General features: G+C 35.6%; 1 protein-coding gene across 1 annotated transcript in view; it reads left to right on the top strand.

Moving 5' to 3' along the window:
* Positions 1–21,165, top strand: part of CFAP47 (cilia and flagella associated protein 47) — a gene marked incomplete at its 5' end in the record, with an annotated part of 281,148 nt that overhangs the window by 66,137 nt on the left and 193,846 nt on the right. Inside the window, 6 exons of the mRNA XM_062608026.1 lie at positions 683–808; positions 3,388–3,607; positions 4,410–4,619; positions 6,547–6,643; positions 7,246–7,383; positions 12,636–12,831. Coding sequence (XP_062464010.1) covers positions 683–808; positions 3,388–3,607; positions 4,410–4,619; positions 6,547–6,643; positions 7,246–7,383; positions 12,636–12,831 — 987 coding nt within the window. The remainder of the gene's footprint in view (positions 1–682; positions 809–3,387; positions 3,608–4,409; positions 4,620–6,546; positions 6,644–7,245; positions 7,384–12,635; positions 12,832–21,165) is intronic.

The raw sequence follows: 21,165 nt of genomic DNA, 5'->3' as shown, positions 1-21,165 counted from the left end.
CCACATATCTGACACAATGCTCTTGTGTTATTTGCTCCAAACCATGCTAATAATGGTGCCAGTAATCGGAAATTAAAGATAATCATACATAGCTCTTGCTTATTTTACTGGTGCATTTACTTCTCTAGAAATTACACTGGGTTCCCCTTCTACTCTTGTTCTGGAGACTGACATCAGAGATAGCTAGAATAGGGTCCTCTAATCCTATCAAAGGCTGACATATGTTCTGACAGAACTGATGGATTGATAAAGCATACATTTGAGTTTGTAAAATATGTGTTGTTGAGTCTGAAAGAGCTTGATAATAGTATGCGGAGACTCATTACAGAGCTGTGACCAAAAATTCCTTAAGAATATTTTGTTCACAACTTAGAATTCTTGAATTAGGTCTGTTCTGATAGGTGTTTTTTCAGCAAGTGTGGAGACCCAGGCTATAAAATATACAGTTAATAGAAAAAACTATGCAAGTTTTTTTGTTGTTGTTGTTTGTTGTTTTTTTTTTTTTGTGTCAGGTCTAATAGCCAATATAAGATTTTCATCATGAGTCAAATGAGAACTGTTACTTCTTAAACTGAAGAATGAAGTAGAAAAATACAGAAGCAGATATCTGTTTATAAACTGTTAGAGCACAGAGACAATAAAATATGTTTTCTCAAATGCAGCTTGTAATCTTGTTTTATAGACAGCAAAGGCCACAATAGTGAAGTTGTTCTGCATCCATTCCTTACTTCACCATCACTTGCCCGTAGTATTTCCTCAAGTACCTTTTGTGCAACCACTGACACAAGCTATGAAGATTCTGAATCAGGTAGAGTGCAACTGTTCCTTTTAAACACTTTGAGATGTTGCAACTGTTTTTCAGCTTGTTGTTTTAAAAAGGTATTTTTCACATCTGTAAACAATTCTTTTGTATGTATAATCGATGTATACTGGGGAGGCTGATCTGTCCTGTGAAAACATGGTAAACCTGGCCTAGCATATAGATGCAGGTAAAGACTCTCCTTCCTGTGAGCAGATTATGTTTATGGGAAACCAGTCAAACCACTAAAAAACAAAACCAAAAACCCCCTCCAAGAAGCCCCCAAAACCATGAAATCCAAACAATATCAAGGTCCTATTTGCAGTAACATGTCCACAGAGAAGCTAGCAGAACAATTAAATACTACACAAGCCTAAAGCATTTGTTGCAAAGAAGGGCATTGTTTCTGTGGGCATGAACTAACCAAACATATACATCTGTAAATCTAGATTCAACTACTAGGTTGGAAAAGACAGTTAAGATCATAAAGTCCAGCCTTTACCCCAGGACTACCATGTTACTAAGGGCCTCATCTACATAGTTTTTGAGCACTTCCAGGATGGTGACTCCATCACTTCCCTGGGCAGACTGTTTCAATGTCTGATCACTCCTTTGGTGAAGAAATTTTTCCATATATCCAACCTAAACCTTCCCTTCTGCAGCTTGAGGCTGTTATTTTTTGTTCTATCACTTGTTACCTGGGAGAAGAGAGCAGCACCCACCTCGTGCGGCCTCTATTCAGGTAGTTGTAGAGGGCGGTAAGGTCTCCCCTGAGCCTTCTCCAGACTAAACAGCCCCATGTTCCCTCAGCCATTCCTCATAAGACTTATTCTCCAGACCCTTCACCAGCTTTGTTGTCCTTCTCTGGACCCACTCCAGCAACTCAATATCTCTCTTATAGTGAGGGGCCCAGAAACATGCTGTATTCTGCAAATGTTTAGTTGTATGCTCAGGTTAGACTTCCACATTTACAATGCATTTATGGAGTACTGTTTAAATCTAACCATTGTCAGTGGGGTCTCAGTTAAGGTGCTGTTCCATAGGAACTAAGAGTAATAGATCTTCTGTAAGGTTGTCAGATGACTAGTATCTGAGTCTGTTGACATCTCTCTTCTTTCAGCTGCTAGTTTTCTAACTAGGAAGTTAGAACAGCTGAAGTTGCTGCTGTTTCATTCACTGTTAGTACTCCACTCTTGCAGATCTGCTGATGTTTGTGTGTCATTCGCTAAGATGAATTTACCAAGACAATACCTGATTTATCAAGACAAATAGGGGTAGTAAAACAGATTAAATAGTAGCTCCTTGCCAACATGATTAATTTTTAATGGAATGGTATAAGAGTTCAAAAGAGCAACTAGGTTTCAGATCTGAAAAGGCAATAACCTCTGGCAAAGGTGGCAGTGACAAGATGGGGCAAGTAATCTTGTGAGCTCACAGAACTGCGCAAACTGAGGTCTGCATGGTGATCTTATAAAGTCTCTTTAGAATCATAGAATCATAGAAAAGTTAGGGTTGGAAAGGACCTTAAGATCACCTAGTTCCAACCACCCTGCCTTTGGCAGGGACACCTCACACTAAGCCATGTCACCCAAGGCCCTGTCCAACCTGGCCTTGAACACCACCAGGGATGGAGCATTCACAACTTCCCTGGGCAACCCATTCCAGTACCTCATCACCCTTACAGTAAAGAACTTCCTCCTTCTATTCAATCTAAACTGTCCCTGTTGAAGTTTTAACCCATTATCCCTTGTCCTATCACTACAGTCCCTAGAGTACTTTCCCAGTATCCTTATAGGCATCCTTTATTTATATTACATAGTTTTTCTTCTTAAATTCTAAGAAGATTTTTTTTATTCATTATCTAAGGTATTAGTTTTATTTTTTCATCATTTACTGAAATATTAAAACTGCAACAGTGGTGTTAAATCACACCTTTGAGTTTGGAATCATCTAAGATTTTTTGTGATATGAGGGGAATGATTGTATTTTCAGTTATTTTTTTATGCAATACTGTTGTTGTTGATGTTGTTAATAACTACTACTTGTTAAAATATATAATCTAAGTTTTGACCAGGTCAGAATTTAGGAGAAAGGAGGTTGAACAGAGGGGAGAAAAGTCTGAAGGCTTATAGATTGGGATGTAGGTTTAGCTTTACTTATACATTACCTGATAAGCTGAACATAAGCCAGTTACTGAGCTAGCTATGTGACTGTGAGGGAGAGGAGAGGAACTAGTGTGGACTAGCTGGAAAAGCTGTGCCTACTGGAATTGTATGTGTTAAGACTGTTTCTTTAAAATTGCTGTGGTTTTGCAAGCCATGCCTGAATCTATTTTTGTGGATTGGGTAATATTTTTTTCTTTAAGTGAAATTAGAGTCCAAGAATATAATTTGTTCTATTTCCAAGACATGTACATGTTACATAAATTGTTTACTCTTGAAAAAATTGATCAGTAGTTGTCTGACAATTTTTTACTTTCTGAAAGCAATTATGGTTTTAAAAATGATAATTGTTCTTGTACTAGATGAAACCAGGGAAATAAGGAATCTTTCTGGATATTTTCTTTTTAATTTTTCTGTATCATTTAGAATCTGATTCTTCTGAGAGTGATGAAATGATGAGTGAAGAGAGTAGTGAAACTGGCAGTCAAAGAGAAGAAAGAGAAAATAAATTTTCATTTTTTCCCAGTGAAGATCAAGAGGAGTACATCTTCTTTCAGAAAACCCTAACTGCTGTTAAGAATTGGTTTACTCTGTTTGGATGGTCTAAGGGACAAAATCCTATTTCAATACCATATTCACTGAGACGGTAATTCATATATGCTTAGAGCTAACTTATGTCTGCCTGATAAAATGTTAACATATATACTGAAGTGTTTTGGATATGATCTGATATAGATATGATAAATGCATTCTAATACACAGTTGTATATTAAAATTGCCTCATCTCTGTGCTGTTTATATGAAAATGTTATTTGGGTGTTATTTTTCATTTTCTAAAATATATTTTGAACTTTGATGCTCTGGTATATTATAATGCAGAGTATGTTAAATATGCAGTTCAAACTATATGTTACCCTTTTAACTGCAATTGATTTTTCTCCCAGAATGAACACAGTTCTAGCAATTTTCCCATCTTTGGTGGCATAGATAAGTGTCTTAACAATGTGTCTTCCCCCCCCCCCATCTCCCCTTCTACTTTAAAAATTAAGAAACAGATGGGAAAGGAAATTTCATAATCAACATTCTTGCAAACACCCTGGAAATGTATCAGTCTTAGTGGCATCATTTAGTTGATCTTATCTATCTTGCTACTAAATAATGAGGAAGCTAGTCTTTTAGGACAGAAACACATAGACATTTTATAAATATGATAGAAATCAAAGTTATGTTTTGCCGAAAGCAGTGACAAACATATATTTATTAAATATTTCACATATATTTATTAATTATTCCATGCAGTGTAAAATTCTTACATTATTATAAAAGTTCTGTAAAACAAAAAAAGTGATATACTTTCCAGCCTTCTTGGTGCTTTTTTTACTTCATGGTTCATTGTATTTACCATCATGATATAGTGTTAGCTTGTTTTGTGCATTTTTCTCTCTTAGTGATGTGTGCAAAGTCCAGACAACATCTTCACAAGACAAGGTTTTTAAACAAAACCGTGAGAAAGATACTAAGACTGTTTATGACATGCTATTCCATTTGAGTGGACAATTGTTACCAGACATTACATTGAGCCAAGCATTGGTCCTTGATCCAACTGAACAAATGTTACAGCTCCACTGCCAGCACTCTATGTTGCTTGCTTTCCTTAAGTAAGTAGATGTGTGATAAAATATGCATGCATATTTCTGCTTTTTTATTAGCATAGTTCAGACATAATTCCAACTGATCAATATATCACAGGTTTAGGGTTTCCTTTATACTTTTGTGATCTAAAGTTTGCATCTTATAAATTTTTTAACACGGGTTCCTATTTACCAAACTTACTAAAAATTTCACCATTTTTTTCACCAAGGTTATCCTCTGCAGTTTACACTAATTGAGGTGTCCTGTGATAGGGCTATATGTAACACAAGAATCTCACAGGAACACTAGAATTCTGTTATTCTATGTCATTACATTAGAACTCCTCATAAATTAATTTTCACAGAATCACAGAATGGTTTGGGTTGGAAGGGACCTTAAAGATCTTCTAGTTCCAATCGCCTTGCCGTGGGAAGGGACATCTACTAGACCAGGCTGGTCAGAGCTCCATCCAACCTGACCTTGAACACATCCAGGGAAGCAGCAGCCAAAACTCCTCTGGGCAACCTGTGCCAGCGCCTTACCCCCCTCAGAGTAAAGAATGTCTTCCTAATTGCTAATCTAAATATCCTCACGTTGTATTGTGTTAAATATTTACATTAATAAGGAGAAGATTTTTAAAATGGTGTTCCACAATAGCAAAATGCAGCCAATTTTGAGAACATTCAGTTATATAGAACCCATCTTTTCTGATGATGAAGATTGTAGATTATTCTGTTGTAGATAATATTCTCATGTATCTACCAAGTAAAAGCACTGAAAGAAAGATAGGATACCTGAAAAGATGAACATTGTATAGCTTCCTCCTTTTATAATTTTGGAAGATCTGAAGTTTTAAAGGGATTTCATGGGGCAGTGGAAAATGGGAATTTCAGACATGGTGGGTTTTAGAACCAGGTTATTAATGTTATTTTGGGACCTTGATTAAAATCTTTGTGTCTCAAAAAGCCCTACTGGGTAACTGTATGAAACATGAAATTTCAATAATCTGAAAAGATAATGTCACTGTTTAAAATATGGAGTAAAAAAATTTTCTCTTACCAGCAAAATATAATTCTGTGGGAAGAGAATCAAGTTATCATGATCCTAGTTTCAAAATGTGATGATTTTTAATGTTCAAAGTAAATTGAATTTAGACTGTACGGTACCAGAAAAATATGATCAGCTCATTTGAGTGAGAGACTGGTTACATAACAAGAAAAGTTCATCTGATTATTATTCACATTAGCCATGTTAAAATCACAGAGAATAATGTAAATCTAGCCACAGCAGGGTAATCTTTCTGACCTGAAAGTCACGAAAACTTTCTGTTCCCCTGAGAAAATTAAACTTAGGAGTTCTTCATTATTTTCCCCCCTTTCCATCAACATTTGTTTAAACTGTGTCATTTGAAATAAAGAATAGTCTTCATGTGGAAGTTAGCTTTTCTTGGTATTCAGTCTAATGAATTTGCCTTTCATTACTTTTCCTATTGAATTTTGTAGTCACTTTAGAACAGATGGCAAGTCAGTTTAACAATTGACAGTGTTTTGAAATCCCTTTGGTCACACCCATGAGACTTTTGACATCAGACCTGCAGACAGATGAAACATCGTCAAATTTTAATTCTGCTAATGTTATGTAACCCTGGTCTTTTGACTTTCACATGGAAATAGGTATTACCTGTTTTTGTTGTTTTGTGCCGTAATAAATAATCTATGGAGAACCAGTTCTTGTAAAGAAGCTGGTCTGTCCAAACTTGTTTAGTTGTAGGCACATGAATTTCATAAATAGAAACTATCAAAGCAATTAGTAGCACTGGATCATTAGTCCAAAGTGCACTTAAATGAAACTCAGAAGAGCTTGTACATAGGCTGAGTAAGTTAAAAAACTTGGACAGCTCTTAAAAGGAATTATTTTGCTAACCTATTAACTTTTCCTGCTTTATGATTTCAGATGCCACGGAGCATATCTTCCTCATGTTATGCCAGAATTTCTGCTTGAACCCGATGATTATAAGAAATGGATTAAAGTACAGCAAACTGTACTTCAGGTAGGTTTTTTTTTTTTTTTTTTTTTTTTTTTTGTTTTTTTTGTTTTTGTGTTTGTTAGTTTTGTTCCATTTTTTGTTCTTTTTTAACAAGGACCATGTGCTAAGTGTCAATCTTTCAAATATTAAGAAGAGTCCACTGAGGACCATGAATATTCCTACTGTGGTGACTGTTTTGGGTTGCACACATCTAAGCATGTGCATGAAATTGAACTGAAATTTAAACTGGCACCAACACTTACATTTTTCATCCTCCATTCCTTTTGATGCTGCTGATACCTGTACTTTATTTCCAACAGATATATTTTCTCAAAGTAAAATTAGATTTACTATTTTCTACTGATTTTACTGTTTATTAAACTATATCATTTTTATTGCTTCTCTGTCCTGATTGTTGCTTTCAAATCCTGTCAATTCTGTATTGCACTGCTTGTTCCTGGGACAGCTGTGAACTGTAAATGGTTCTAATGCTGCTGATCGCTGTTGCACTATAGTAGACATTATCAGGCATTTATGCCATTGATTCATTATTGTCCTCTTGTGAATTTTCTATCCAAACCGCTGGAATAAATATAAAAAAATAAGTCCCATTCTTTTATCTGAAGGGTCATATATCTGAGCTGAAAATAGATGAGAAAATCTCAGAGATCTACAGCAACAAGCAGCTATTAATTCTGAAGGACAGTGTATTTGAGACAATGAGCAAACGAGCTTGGACAGATGTGCTGCTGCAAATATACAAGGTAAATTATAGATATATTTATCAGTTAAATTCTGAAGAACTGAAAAACCTTTGTTTTTAAAAAGATCTGTGGTATATTCAAGCTTTGTTTTTTTATTTCTTTCTAACAGAGAAGAAAAAAATTGATTGAGAATATTTTAATTTTCTTAATTCTGAAATGTTACCAGTGTGTTATGTTTTCATTAAGAAATTCTGTTAGAACAGTGTCATGGTTTAAGCCCAGCCAGCAACCCAGAACTATGCAGCTGTTCGCTCACTCCCCCTCTTTCCTACCCCAGCTCCTGGAGGGATGGGGAGGAGAATCAAAAGAATGTAACTCCCACGGATTGAGATAAGAGCAGTCCAGTAACTAAGGTATAACACAAACCACTGCTTCTATCACCAGTAATAATAATGATAAGGGAAATAACCAGGGAATCTTCAAGGGAAGAGAATACAACCGCTCACCACCTTCCGACCAATACCCAGACCGACCCAAGCAGTGGTCTAGCCCTTCCGGGTAACTGCCTCCAGTTTATATACTGGGCATGACATGCTGTGGTATGGAATACCTCTTTGGCTATTTTGGGTCAGGTGTCCTGTCTCTGCTTCTTCCTGGCTTCCCCTCCTCCCTGGCAGAGCATGAGACTTAGAAAGTCCTTGGTCAGACTAAACATTACTGAGCAACAACTAAAACCACCGGTATTGTCAGCACTGTTCCCAGGCTGAAAGTCAAAAACATAGCACTGCACCAGCTACTAAGAAGGAGAAAAATGACTGCTGCTGTTGTATTTTTTAGAATTAAATGTTTTGGAACGTGTATTACAGAAAAAAAAATCCTCCACCATTTTTTTTTGTTATCCTTCTTAGAAACGCTTTTCCCTGGAAATACTTAGTTGACTAGACATATAACCATGATATTTATTGTTTTAGATTAGAATAGAATTCTTAAAGCATTTTATATAATATATATTCCTTTTAAGATATAATGAACTTGGTCAGTATGTACTTCTCAAATTTTATTTGATTTTATTTTTACTTATGTTAGATAAAAATTTTGGATGGCTAAATCACATTTTCCAAAGTAAATTTGAGCACTTAAGTGCTCATTTAAATCTGTGGTCTTTTCTAATTTTCTAAGAAGTTGATATCATTAAATATTTGTTTTCAGGTGGCCTGGTTCAGCTTTGCTGTTGCCTCTTTAAAAGTTTTAACTCTTTTTAATCCTTTTTTCAGTTTTGGGGATTTTTTTTCTTCCATGTGTGCATGTGAAGTGCAGTCTTTTAAAATAAACTCTGTAGCCTTTACAATGTCTGAGAGCAAAGCATCACCATGAATTTACAATAATGTAGGTTCAGGTTGCATGTCTTAGAAAGAACATATCTCAGATGGTAGGGAAAACCAAGTTTTCCGGGCTCCGTTTTTTCTGCCACTTTCCTTTTGCTAGAACTACTGGAGTAGGGTGATGCTTCCAAACTCTTGCATCTATCTGACTGTTGGTGTAGACACAAGAGTGGGACAGAACACATGGTTGCTGGGGACAAGAAAGACTTCAGGTTTAGATCAACTTACACCTATTGTGAAGATGTGCTCTTCATCATTCTAGTTCTGTTTCATGCATGAGAAACATTTTTCAGCTTCTCATTCATTGTTCCTCCATATTTCTGTCCTCTAATAGTAAATTTTTGGAGCTTCTTAACATCACATTCATATTTTCTGTCCCACCTACTAATGTCTTAGGAATTAAACATCTCTGCTTTACTATTTTGTTGTAGCTTTATGAAATTTGGCTAACATGGTATTCAATTCAATATCATACAGCATAAGCAGAACTTTTAAGAAAACAAGAGAACTTGGAACTAGTCCTGTTCACTTTTACATACCCTTTTGTTCAAAGCCATTTTTTTATTAAGGGTGACCATGAGTGCTGCTGAAGAAGGTTTATTTATTTATTTATTTTATTAAATTTGTAAAGAAAACATAGGAGCAATAAATAAAAACAGGATCTGAACTGTCAAGGCAGCAAGATTGGTTTGCATAAAAAAAATATTTATTTGTGTTACTGTTGAAATATTCTGAAGTTAAGAGAATTTTTCATATCTTAAAACCAGTTTCATTAAAATGAAAGTAGAGACAAGCTTTTTTGTGATTACAATAGTCTGATTTCAAGCAATATGAGATAAAGCAGAATCCTTACATAGCATGCTGCAAATTTCAGAAAAAAGTTAAATGAAATTATCTATTTATCTAAAAGAAGTTTTGTTATCCAATTTTATTTTAGAAATAAAGTGCTGTTATTAGAAATATTTAATATTATTCTTTATCCACTGAAATGTCATCTCATATTGCTTTCATACCTGTACTTGGTGCATTATGGCCACATATTTGTTATGAAAACTTCTGTTGCTGCAGAAGTTCCAGTGGAAAAAATGTACACATAAATCCATCTCAGAAGAATGGAAAATTAATTTTATTCTGAAGAAAAGGTAGAACCTGTGGGGAATAAAATGGCAAATTCATCAGTCAAAGATATACTTTTAGGTCTCTTTTCAAGCAAGGACTAACATATTGATGGTATTTTGCAAATCTGAAAACACTAGGCTAATGGAAACAGAGAAACACTAATAGCAGAAGTGGTAATTTAGCCCCTGGGTCAGGCCAGATTTTCATTAAAGACTATCTATCTTTAAATTTAATGGGCATGTAGTAATAAGGATGCTTCTTATAGTTATAATTAATAATATTTCCCAATCATATAGCTAATTAATTTATTTATTTAGTTATTTTAATAAATACAGTGGGCTCCAAAATGTCATTGTTCTGGTGAACAATGCTCTGGTTCCTTGACAGGATCTCAGTAGGAATGTAAGCATGTGGGCATCATAGGATCATAGAATAATTAGGTTTGGAAAGGACCTTAAGCTCATCTAGTTCCAAAACCTCTGCCATGGAAAGGAAGGCCTCACACTAGACCATGTTGTTGCCCAAGACTCTGTCCAACCTGGCCTTGAGCATTGCCAGGGATGGAGCATTTGCCACTTATTTGGGCAACCTGTTCTTACCTGAACTTCCCCTGTTTAAGTTTAAAGCCATTCCCTCTTGTTCTATAATTACAGTCCCTGATGAACTAGATTAGGATGGATTGGATTCTTCTTTTTATAGTAGTATATAAAAAAATTGTCTTTAGAAAAACTTCAGAGAAAAAAAAGAAATGCAGATGTAAATGTGGAAACTGTGAAGCCACATGGCTGTAGCTGCATCATACTATATGTAAGAGTATATAGTAAGAGTACTTCTGCAGCAAGTGGAGGGATTAAAGTTTTAATGCTTTGCCTCAAGAAACTGAGGCTTTCTCTAATAAACCTGTTAAAATCTGGTATTGGAAATTAATATGAAGAGAAAAAAATATAAAAGGGGTGCAAGCTGTTTTCATTCTGATTAGATGAAATGAAATGGCATTTTCTTTATATACCTATGTGTCGGGGAATTAGTCGTTACTGAGAGTTCTTTAGGGACTGAGAAACTGGGCCCAATCCGTATTTTAAAATAATATTTTACTGGATTTGCATTAATTGATTAATTGTCAATTGACATTGTCAATGATAACTTTTTTTTTTTTTAACCAAACAATTAGTCCTTAAACTCATCCTAATTTATCTGTGAATATAATGGCACTGTGGAGCTGATCCAGTCTAATTAGCATTTATGACCATGGTCCTTGGTAGTCTAGTCACTGGCTAAGGTGATCAGGCCTGAGACCTCTTTGATGATGGAGGATGAAACCAAAGCTGTTGACTTCATCATCATCCCCAAAATAAGTTCAGTGTTTTTCCTTCAAATACATTTTTCTATGCAGCCATTTCAGTTGCTGGGGGAGGGAAGTGGGGAAAAGGAAAATATTGTGTAGAATTTTTACTTTTAACTTCTTTATATTTCTTATATATTTTAAATACAGATGTTGTTTTGTTTTTTTAATATATGTTCATACAAGACTGAATATCAAAAATTTTGTTGTAGACATTATAATGTTTATTTTTTCAGGAGAAACAGTCAGTGTAGTTTGGACCTGATTAAGCAACTGGCTCATGAAAGATACCATTTCAAGATTGTCTGTAGATTGCACTGGAGACTAGTACAGGGATTAGTGCTTTGGATAGAATATACGCAGTAATTCTTGGAATCCAGACGAATCCAGTGATTTCATTCAGTTCCTCAAAACTTGCAAAAATATCGGAAACTAAAAATTATTTAGAATCATAGAATATCTTGAGTTGGAAGGGACCCATAGCCCAACTTGCTGCTCCTACATAAAACTAAACCATGCAACTAAGTGCGAGGCTGCTCTCCAGCCTCTCATCTCCCATTTTAAATGTATGTACAGGATTACTCCATCTTGGGTGCGAATATGGCACTTGCTCTTGTTAAATTTAATACATTTTATGATTGTCCAGCTTTCTAGTCCATCCAGATCTTTCTGTAAGGCCTTTCTACCTTTGAGAGAGTCCAGAGCTACTCCTAATATAGTATCACCAACAAACTTAATGTACGTTCGATCTCTGTGTCCAGATCATTCATACAAACACTAAAGAGCACTGGCCCTAGAATTAAGCCCTGGATGACTGGTGACTGGCTGCCAGCCGAATGTAACCCCATTTACTAAAACTCTTTAGCCTGACTTGTCAGCCATCATTCAGCCATCGTATTTTGGACTTGTCTAGGTGTATGCTGGACATTTTGTCTGGAAGGATTCTGTGAGAGACAATATTATAAGCTTAGCTAAAATCCAAGAAACCTACATCTACTGGCTTCCCTTGGTCAACTAGATGGGTGACCTTCTTATAAAAGAAAATTAAGTTGGTTAAGCGGGAGTTTGCCTTTGTGAACTTCTGCTGGTTATGAGCAATGACTGCATTGGCTCTCAAACGGTTGTCAGCAACTCCCAGAACACCATTCTCCATAATTTTACCAGGCACTGAAGTGAGACTGAGAGGCCTGTAATTGCCTGTGTCTTCCTTCTTCCCCTTCTTGAAAACCAGGGCAACATTTGCCAGCTTCTAGTTGGCTGGGACCTTTACAGATTCCCAAGACCTCAGCAAGTCTGTTCTCTTTTGTGTTATATATATAATGTATATAATGCATGCTAACCTTTTCTAAATTAGAGAACCTTTTGAGTTTGAAGGGGGGGGGTGGGGGGTGGGGGTGTTGCTTAACTCTAAATTGTTCTTTTTATATAGTTCATGTTTAAAACCTTAAAACCACTTTTTCTAATTTCAGGTGTTTGTTCTTCCACATGTTTTTGCACGTAATATCACTGATCAGCTCAGCTTGGAAAATGTGCAGAACATGCCAAGAATAAAATCAGAACCATTATCCAGTAATATATATTCTCCATATGAACGAACCATCCTCACCTGGTTGAATAAACACTATGAGAAGAATCGAAAAGCTGTGTGGAAAGACTGTCAAAAAGGTGAAATAATTATTTCATTATACTATTCCATTTAATATTGTTTTTGTAGACTTTTAGAATTGCTATTCATAGACATATCAGAGGAATTGCCACTGAAAGTATTTTCTTGGGATAAGTTATTGCCTGCATATATGTATTTCCTTTCCTTGTGTTTCTGTGTTCCAAGATAAGTGTCTATTTAATAGCACTGTTTGTGAAACACCTTCTGTATTCTGTGTGTCCTTAGAGTTTCAAACTAGGCATAAAGGGTGAAGCATGTTGAACCTTCTTTCTTCTTTCCATTAACTATCTCAGGAGGGAAGTGCTAACAGTAATCACTTTCTCTTTGGTTTCCTGTTTATAGTCACATGCAGTTGTTAGTATTTATGCTTATAGTGGTGTGTTTGAGAGCTAGCTGTTCAGAATTTTTAGAATAATTTTTGTATTGCCTTTATTCTAATGCCATTTAGGAAAATAATGGAGACCAAGGTACCAGATTATAAATCTTGCCCTGCTTGCATGGTCAGTTTCACACCTCATGATTGTTTAAGATAGACAAAATGACCTGTTCTGTTTAAGACTGACCTAGGCAGTTCTGGTGTTCAAATCTAATAGAACTTTTCAACCATTAGTAATTATTAATTCTATATCTTTGTATCTTTGTATAATTTCTGTCTTTTGCTTCTTGACTCTAACTTCGTTGTCTCTTTCAGCATTAACTTTGGGTGGATAGTTGACACTAAGAAAAAGCAGTCTGATGATGGTCGGGCAAGGACTCCAGAATGGTTCATAAGCCACACATGAAAAAAATTGTCTAACGCCATTTTTGTCTTGAGTGATTTCAGAGCTGTCTGAATTATGGATAACCTATTTGCATATAATCTTCCACAAGTCTCATTCGGTCATATTCTCTGCCTTGCAAATGCTTTGAATATCCCTTTGTTTTTCTCATTTTAGTGTGCAGAAGCAATTTATACTAGATATTCTTAAATGGGTTGAATAATTCTGCTGCTAACATATACCCCCTGCATCCAATAGAAATAGATTTCTAGCTGTCAAGTCATAGTTTGGGTCTGATTTTATGATTAACTCAGGGAGCTTCCTGAGCTAAAGTAACATGCTCTACACTAAGTAGGTGTATTTGCAATGTATTGTTTTCTTACTTACTGTGTCTAGTGCCTGCTTTAGTGGAGCTGTCTTGCAGTCAATTGCACGTACTCTGCTCTGCTTGGTGTTATCCAGGTCCTGTGTATAGAGATAACAATTTGCAGAGAGAGTGGCTACCTTAAAGATAAAATTTTGTGGCCAGTCTTGTAGCTCACCATAAATGCCACATGGATATATTCCTCAGCTCTACTGTCCATTCTCTTTATCGTAGGCTATAGTAGTATGTAGATGATTAGGCACAGCAAGCCTTGTTCTGGCCTGTGGGGACTCAGCAGATCTAGTGGACACTTCTGTGCAAAATCCTCCAAATATCTTGGTCCAGGTGAAATATCTACTGATGGTGCTTTTTAAACAGCCAGTTATTGAAGGTGTAGTTTTAGGTGCCAAGAGTACGTTATAATATTAAAGTATTACAGTAAGTTTTTTTAAAAAAATGGGGTTTCATGTGGTTATCAGCAATTGTTAAGTATTTTTTTTCCAGTTACTTATTTTTAAATGGTCCCCAAATTTAGCACCCAAAAAGGACAAGTTAATTACAATATTGGGGTTCTCAGTACTAATAATTAATTCTATTAAGGCATGCTAATAGGACAGACAACTCAGGAAGTTAGTGTATCCATATGTGCATACCTGTTTGCAGATGAGACTCTGAGTCACAGGTAAAGATGAATTTTGTGGTTACTGCCAAGGAATGTTTATCTGCATTAGAGTTCTCCCTTACAATTTCAGTTAATTATGTTTTTCTGCTTTCAGAGAAGTACAAGATTGGAATGAGAAAGCAGAGATTATATATGCTTTCTGTCTGTAGGGAATTAGATACTGCCTCGCTATATTGACTTGCATATAGCTTTTTTGGTTCATGCATAGTATATTCTGTTTGCTAGGGGGCACACAGAAATACCTCAGTGTATGCACATAAGCAAACCCTCTTGCTTCTATTTCCATTTATCTGAAAACCCTACATTATTGAGCATTGCTAAAGATACGACAAAAAAAATGGGAAAATTCTGAAAAATTATGGAATTCATAGTCATTTAATAGAATGAAAGTTCTTAACTGGGTGATCTTATCCTGTTCTGTTCCACAATGACTTGCCTCAGTATGTCTTTGAATCCTCTGTTCTATCATTTCCTTTCCTTACTTTTTTGCCTTTACTGCCTCAGAATGAATTGATGTCTGATACTGTGCCGTTCCCGCAGAAGAAAGAGTGGGATAGAGAATCTGATTACAGAGGACAGAAAAGGCTGGGGTCTTAATGAGTTCTTCACCTTGGCCTTTATTGATGAGACTATCACTGAGCAACCCTAGGCCCTCAAGATGAATGGGAATCTGGAGCAAGAAGGACTTTAGCCTAGGTAGAGGAGGATTAGATTAGGGAGCATTTAAATCAGACAAACACAAGTCCATGGGACCAGATGGCTTACACCAAAAGATGTGAGGGAGCTAGCCAATGTTATTGCAAGGCCATGCTCAGTAATCCTAGAAAGGTCAGGACAACTTGGGGGAAGGAGAGAGAGATAACCCCCCACCCCCAGCAAACAACAGTGATGCACAATGCAATTGCTCACCACCAGATGCCTGGCCTGTGCCAGAGCAGAAAATGGCCCCTTCTGACCAACTCCTCCCAGTTTCTACACTGAGGATGATGTTCTGTGGTATGGAAATACGTCTTTGGCTATTTTCAGGTCAGCTGTCCTGGCTGTGCTCCCCCCAAGTTCTTGTGCCCCTCCTTACTGGCAGAGCATGGGAAATTGAAAAGTCCTTGACTTAGACCAAGGACTACATAGCAACAATTAAAACATCGATGTGTTACCAAACATTGTTCTCGGACTTCAGCCAAAACACAACACTGTACCAGCTACTAGGAAGAAAGTTAACTCTTGTACCAGCTGAAAACAGGACAAGCTTCTTCCAGCTCAAGCTAATCTGTTTGGTGATCCATTCCTACTAAAAAAATGAAGATCTATCCAGGCCACATTTCTCAGTCTTTCCTGTGCTACTTTAAGCTACTTAAAGTGAAATGTGACAATGAGCAAGCTGGAGTTTCTGCAGTGCAGAGAGGCTTTAAATATACATCTTTATTACTTCCTTCTGAAGTTGAAGATACCTGTCATTCATCAGTGCTCTTGCAAGAATTAATATCTCAATATCATAGAGAGAACATTAGCAAGGAGTTTACTACCTCCACATCTTCTGCCCTTACTACTACTACATAGTAAGCGTTTCAAAAGCCTGACATATGTTTTGGGAAGCACCCTTATAATATGTCTTAATGACCGTAAAATGGAAAGCAGTGTTGAAACTTGAGACCAAATGCTGTAAAATTGTAAAATGCAATTTTGCCTATTTTGCTAAGACCTTAATTATACATGAAATATGAGATTCAGTGCCCAATTAAAGTATTATATGGGCAATAGTAATGATAAGAGGGGAAGCATGAATTGAGTGTAATAAATTTTAAGTTTCCCTTCTACCATGTCTTCGTATTTCTTTTATTTGACATTTCTCTCTGAAAAACTAACTACCAATAGCATGAAGAAAAAAAGAATAAAAGAGGGGTCAGGGAAAAAAAAGTTGCTGGAGTTTTGGAATGCCGTAATTCAAAACGTGTAAAAGTAGGAGGAGTCCTATATTAAAAAGATTCAAAGAGTTCATATTTGAAACCCGCCTAAAAAGATCTTTCAAAAGAAGAAAATAAAGTCCAAAATCTTAGGGCTACATATAATTGCGTACATATTTGTGTGTATGAATATTGTGGTTTAAGCCCAGCCGGTAACTCAGAACCATGCAGCTGCTCACACACTCCTGATTCTGTCTTTCCCTCCATTCCCAGAATCATGGGGAGGAGAACTGAAAGAATGTAAATCCCAGAGGTTGAGATAAGAATAGTCCAGTAACTAAGGTATAATACAAAACTTCTACTACTACCACCAATAATAGTAGTGGTAATGGAAATAACAAAGGAAGAGAATATAAAACTAAAGAGGGAAGGAAATTTAAAAAAAATAATAAACACAAGTGATGCACAATACATTTGCTCACCACCCACTGACCAACCCCAGCCCCACCTGAGCAGTGACCTGGGCCTTCTGGGCCCAGTTTATGTACTGGGCATGATGTGCTGTGGTATGGAATACCCTTTTGGCTAGTTTGGTCAGGTGTCCTGTCTGCTTCCTCTCAGCTTCCTGTACCCCTCTTCACTGGTAGAGCGTGAGAGACTGAAAAGGCACTGATCAGGGTAAGCATTACATAGCAACAACTAAAGCATCTGTGTGTTATCAGCATTGTTCTCAGACTAAAGCTGAAACACAGCACTGCACCAGCTACTAAGAAGGAGAAAAATAACTGTTACAGTTGAATCCAGGACACATATACATATATGTGTGTATGTGTGTGTGTGTGTGTGTAGACAGATATGCTTATAAGTAAAAATGTATATGTGTATATACATATATGCTGACCCTCAAAAAAAGAATGTCCTTATTACGTAAATAAGAATAATCAGGTGAATATTTAGGGAGAAATTTTGTTTCCTTACTTGCAATACATTTTGAGATTCCTAGACAGCTATTCTAATTTCAGCTAAACCAGGCACTTTGCATTGTTTGTATACTAATTGGAATAAATAAGCTTTCTGATTGTGTAATTACTGCTACTTCTGCAGTGCATGCCAAATGTGTAGATTGAGTATGGTATAGCTGTGGATTTAGTAATACAACTTCAGATATTTTGTGAGGAGAAAAGATATTTCAAACTCATTGATTGAAAAAGGTTCTGGTAATTCATTGTAAGGATCAAACAGTGAATTTCATTGAGAGCAGTATTTAACTTTTTTTTTTAACTAAATAAGATAATGTGAGTTTGCAGTATTCATTCAGAAGCCGGGTATGCTGTAATGAATTGTTGTGATTTATTGTATTTTAAATCAAAGCGATCTATCAGTGAAATGCCATGATAAAAAAAGTGTCAAAGGTGAGATGTTAACCGAGAAGCTTTTACTACAATTTAGTGATTTTAAAACTTGTTCTCTTTACAAATACAAACTTTCTCTTGAAAAGAAACAAAATGGAGACTGATAAAAGTAACACCATTCTTATGTGATGCATAAAACCTAAGGAATTTTTCAATTTAAGTTATTATTTAGGATAAGATTTGGCATAAATAAAAAAGAATTGCATAGATAGCGAAAGGCTGTTGAAAAATTTTATGAGCAGCAGAAAGATAAATGTTCATGCCTCAAGGTAAATACCTCTGCAACAGATGGGATAAAATGAAACATATTCCCAGTGTATCCGTTTTTCTGTCACTGCCTCATGTGGTGCTTCTTGAACTTTTCTGCTTAGAATTATGAATTGACAGTGGTATTAAATTTATCTGTCCCTGATCATTCAGCGGTTCTTAAAAGAATAATTATCAGTTTTGTTGAGCAAGTGGTGTAGCATCCTGCCTGAAGTAGGAACTGTAATTTGCCTGCAAGTCTCTAATAAAAGGCTTCTTGTTTTCCATGTTAAGATAAATGTAGCCTCACATGCTGTATGCGCTGAAGATAGATACATTATAATTCTGTTTATCCTAAATACATTTTAGAAAAAACATAATAGCCTTTTTCAAAAAATATTCAAAGGCATATTTCTTCTCATCTTTCTCATGATCTGTATTGTATACTCCAGTACCATAATTTTAAACCTTGTCCTACTTCTAATGTGAGCACTTACAGAAAAGTTTATTGCAACATATTTCTTTTGTAAATGTTTGTGTTATTCAGTACCAGATGTAAGCTATTGAAACACAGCTATAGGCATTATTGTAGCTATAGATTAGTTCCACCTCCAGAGATTTTCAGATCCCAGAATAGGAAGTTGTTATACAATATTATAAACCATTATTACTGCAGTAATTTACATTAAAAAGGACATACTGTGACAGTTTAAAGGTCTGCCTAGCTCAGTATTCAACCTCCAATAGATGTTTAAAGATGAGTAACAGTGCAAACATATGGCTATACTTTCTTTATACATAATCTTTGACTTCCTGATTTGAGATTCAAGACGACTTGAGATGGGGGTGGTATTTCTTAAAGGTTGTGGTAGATTTTTGTTCTGTGAATTCATTTAATTGTATTTTGAACCTGTGCAAACTTTTTGCGTTACACCCAACCGAAGCAGTAAGTTTAAAATCTATATAGTAGGTAAAATATTTTGAGCTTGCTGCTTAATGCTGTAATTTAATACTTCCTTTACTGACAAATTTTTGTGTTTTGCTGAGCTATTTACAAATGTCTGGTTCCCATTCTCAGTGGCATGCCTACTTATGTAGACCATTGTCATATAACTATTCAATTGTTACTTATAGTAACATAGTCTAATTTATGTATTTCATACTCTTGATCATTAAATGTCATTCAAGATTTTTTGTGAATGCATTAGCTTTATTTAGAAAGTCTTACAGAATTCAGCCTATTTCTATGTTTTTTCCTCAGTAATTCAGAATTTGAAAAAAAAAGTGGCTATATAACAGAGAATTTATTATCTCTGAAGATAGCTGTTGTGCCTCCTTAGACATATATCAGTTGACTTTGCAACTGACAGCAAGATTTAACTTTTTATTGCTCGTGAAAAAAGTAGAACAGCTGCACAAGAAATAGAATCATAGAATAGTTGGGGTTGGAAAGGACCTTAAGATCATCTAGTTCCAACCACAGTACTTTCTTTAGAGATTTCCTGCTGTTCTTAGTTTTTTACATAAAATAACTCTTAAACTTAGTAAATTAAACCAAATTTGATTCTTTAAGAGGTTTAACACTTTGTATAAGACAATTTTGATCTTTCTAGATAGTCTTCTTATCCACATAATATTAATACACCATACTTCTGTGTTACAATTTTTTTTCCTTTTCTATTGGTATTTTTCTGTAAGGATTAATGGTGATTTTTTCATGGTAATTTTTTTCCACAGCGAAAGTAAATATGGTGTGTGTGGGGGAAGAGCTGTTTAGATTTACTGTTTTTTGGGGAGGGCTAAACTGTGTTCTACTAGAAAGAACACATTTGGCTGTCTATGTAGTATAAGACTGTATAATTTCTTTTCAGAACTGCTTTTCAGAAAAGGAGCCAAACAGTTTAAAGGATTTCATTTTCACTGTTAGCTGTTTTCCAGTTGCAGTGTATTTTGGATTTGTGTCCTGGCTTTTGGACAATAACTTGCTTGGGTACATCAGCCTGGCTGATGTCTGGAAGTACTTAGGAGTGTATAAGGTTACCTTAAGAAATTTAATAACTTTCAGTATACAGCAGCCTACTTTCTTAGTCAGTGTGGTTTTGATAGTTGTTTTTCGTAGGCTATATAACATACCCCAAAATAGTTTTAAGTTGAAAATCCTTAATAACACTGATTGAAGTGTTACATCTAAGGCATAGTGTCATCTAATTTGTAAAGAGCAAGTTTTACCATTCTTCAGTATCCAAATGCATAAAGAATTTACCCCTTTCTCATTCTTGAACTTTCATTTCGGTTACTGTATTCTTTCCAGAAAGGTAGAGGCTTTTAAAACATGCATGATTTGTGTTCCTACTTAAATATGTTGGGTCTTGTAGAATGAAGCTGTTAAAAAGGACAGACTTATAATAAGGATCTGAAATGTGTAACCTGTTGAAACACTTTATGCCTCCATTCTTTTGAATTATTTCTGTGTCAACTAGTGGTATTTCCAAATTCTTCTTTTGCTAATGAAGATAGTGGACTGTTCTGAAGACTGTTATATTGCTATGATAACAGTTCAGTGTTACAAACATTTTTTATCTTTTAATGGTAGCAATTTTGGAAGAAAAGAACATTTCTTTTTATTATTACATTAAGACTATGTATTTATAATTTGTAGGACATTTTTGATCATCTCAGATTCTGTAACATATAGGCTTGTTTGGTTTCTTTTTTTTTTTTTTTTTTAATTTAGGAAGCTTCAGACTTGGTTAACAATGCACTCTCTGGATGTATAGTGAAATAAACCCTATATAATTTGTCCTATATGAGCAAGCATGATCCCAGTCTATCTGAAAAACCTTGTCAGTGGCTGAAGTCCAAAGGGTTCCCTAAATTTGGGAGCTTGGACCTGAGACAGTAATAAAAACAAAGGAAATTGAGCAATAAGTATGTTTTCAATAGTAATTGGAAGAAAACGACAAATAACAT

Source organism: Pezoporus occidentalis, unplaced genomic scaffold (genome assembly GCF_034315485.1).
Source record: "Pezoporus occidentalis ecotype Australia unplaced genomic scaffold, CSIRO_AGI_Poc_V1 ctg129, whole genome shotgun sequence".
Lineage (NCBI taxonomy): Eukaryota > Metazoa > Chordata > Aves > Psittaciformes > Psittacidae > Pezoporus > Pezoporus occidentalis.
Note: the sequence above shows the minus strand (reverse complement) of the source record. Positions and strands in the feature narration are given on the sequence as shown.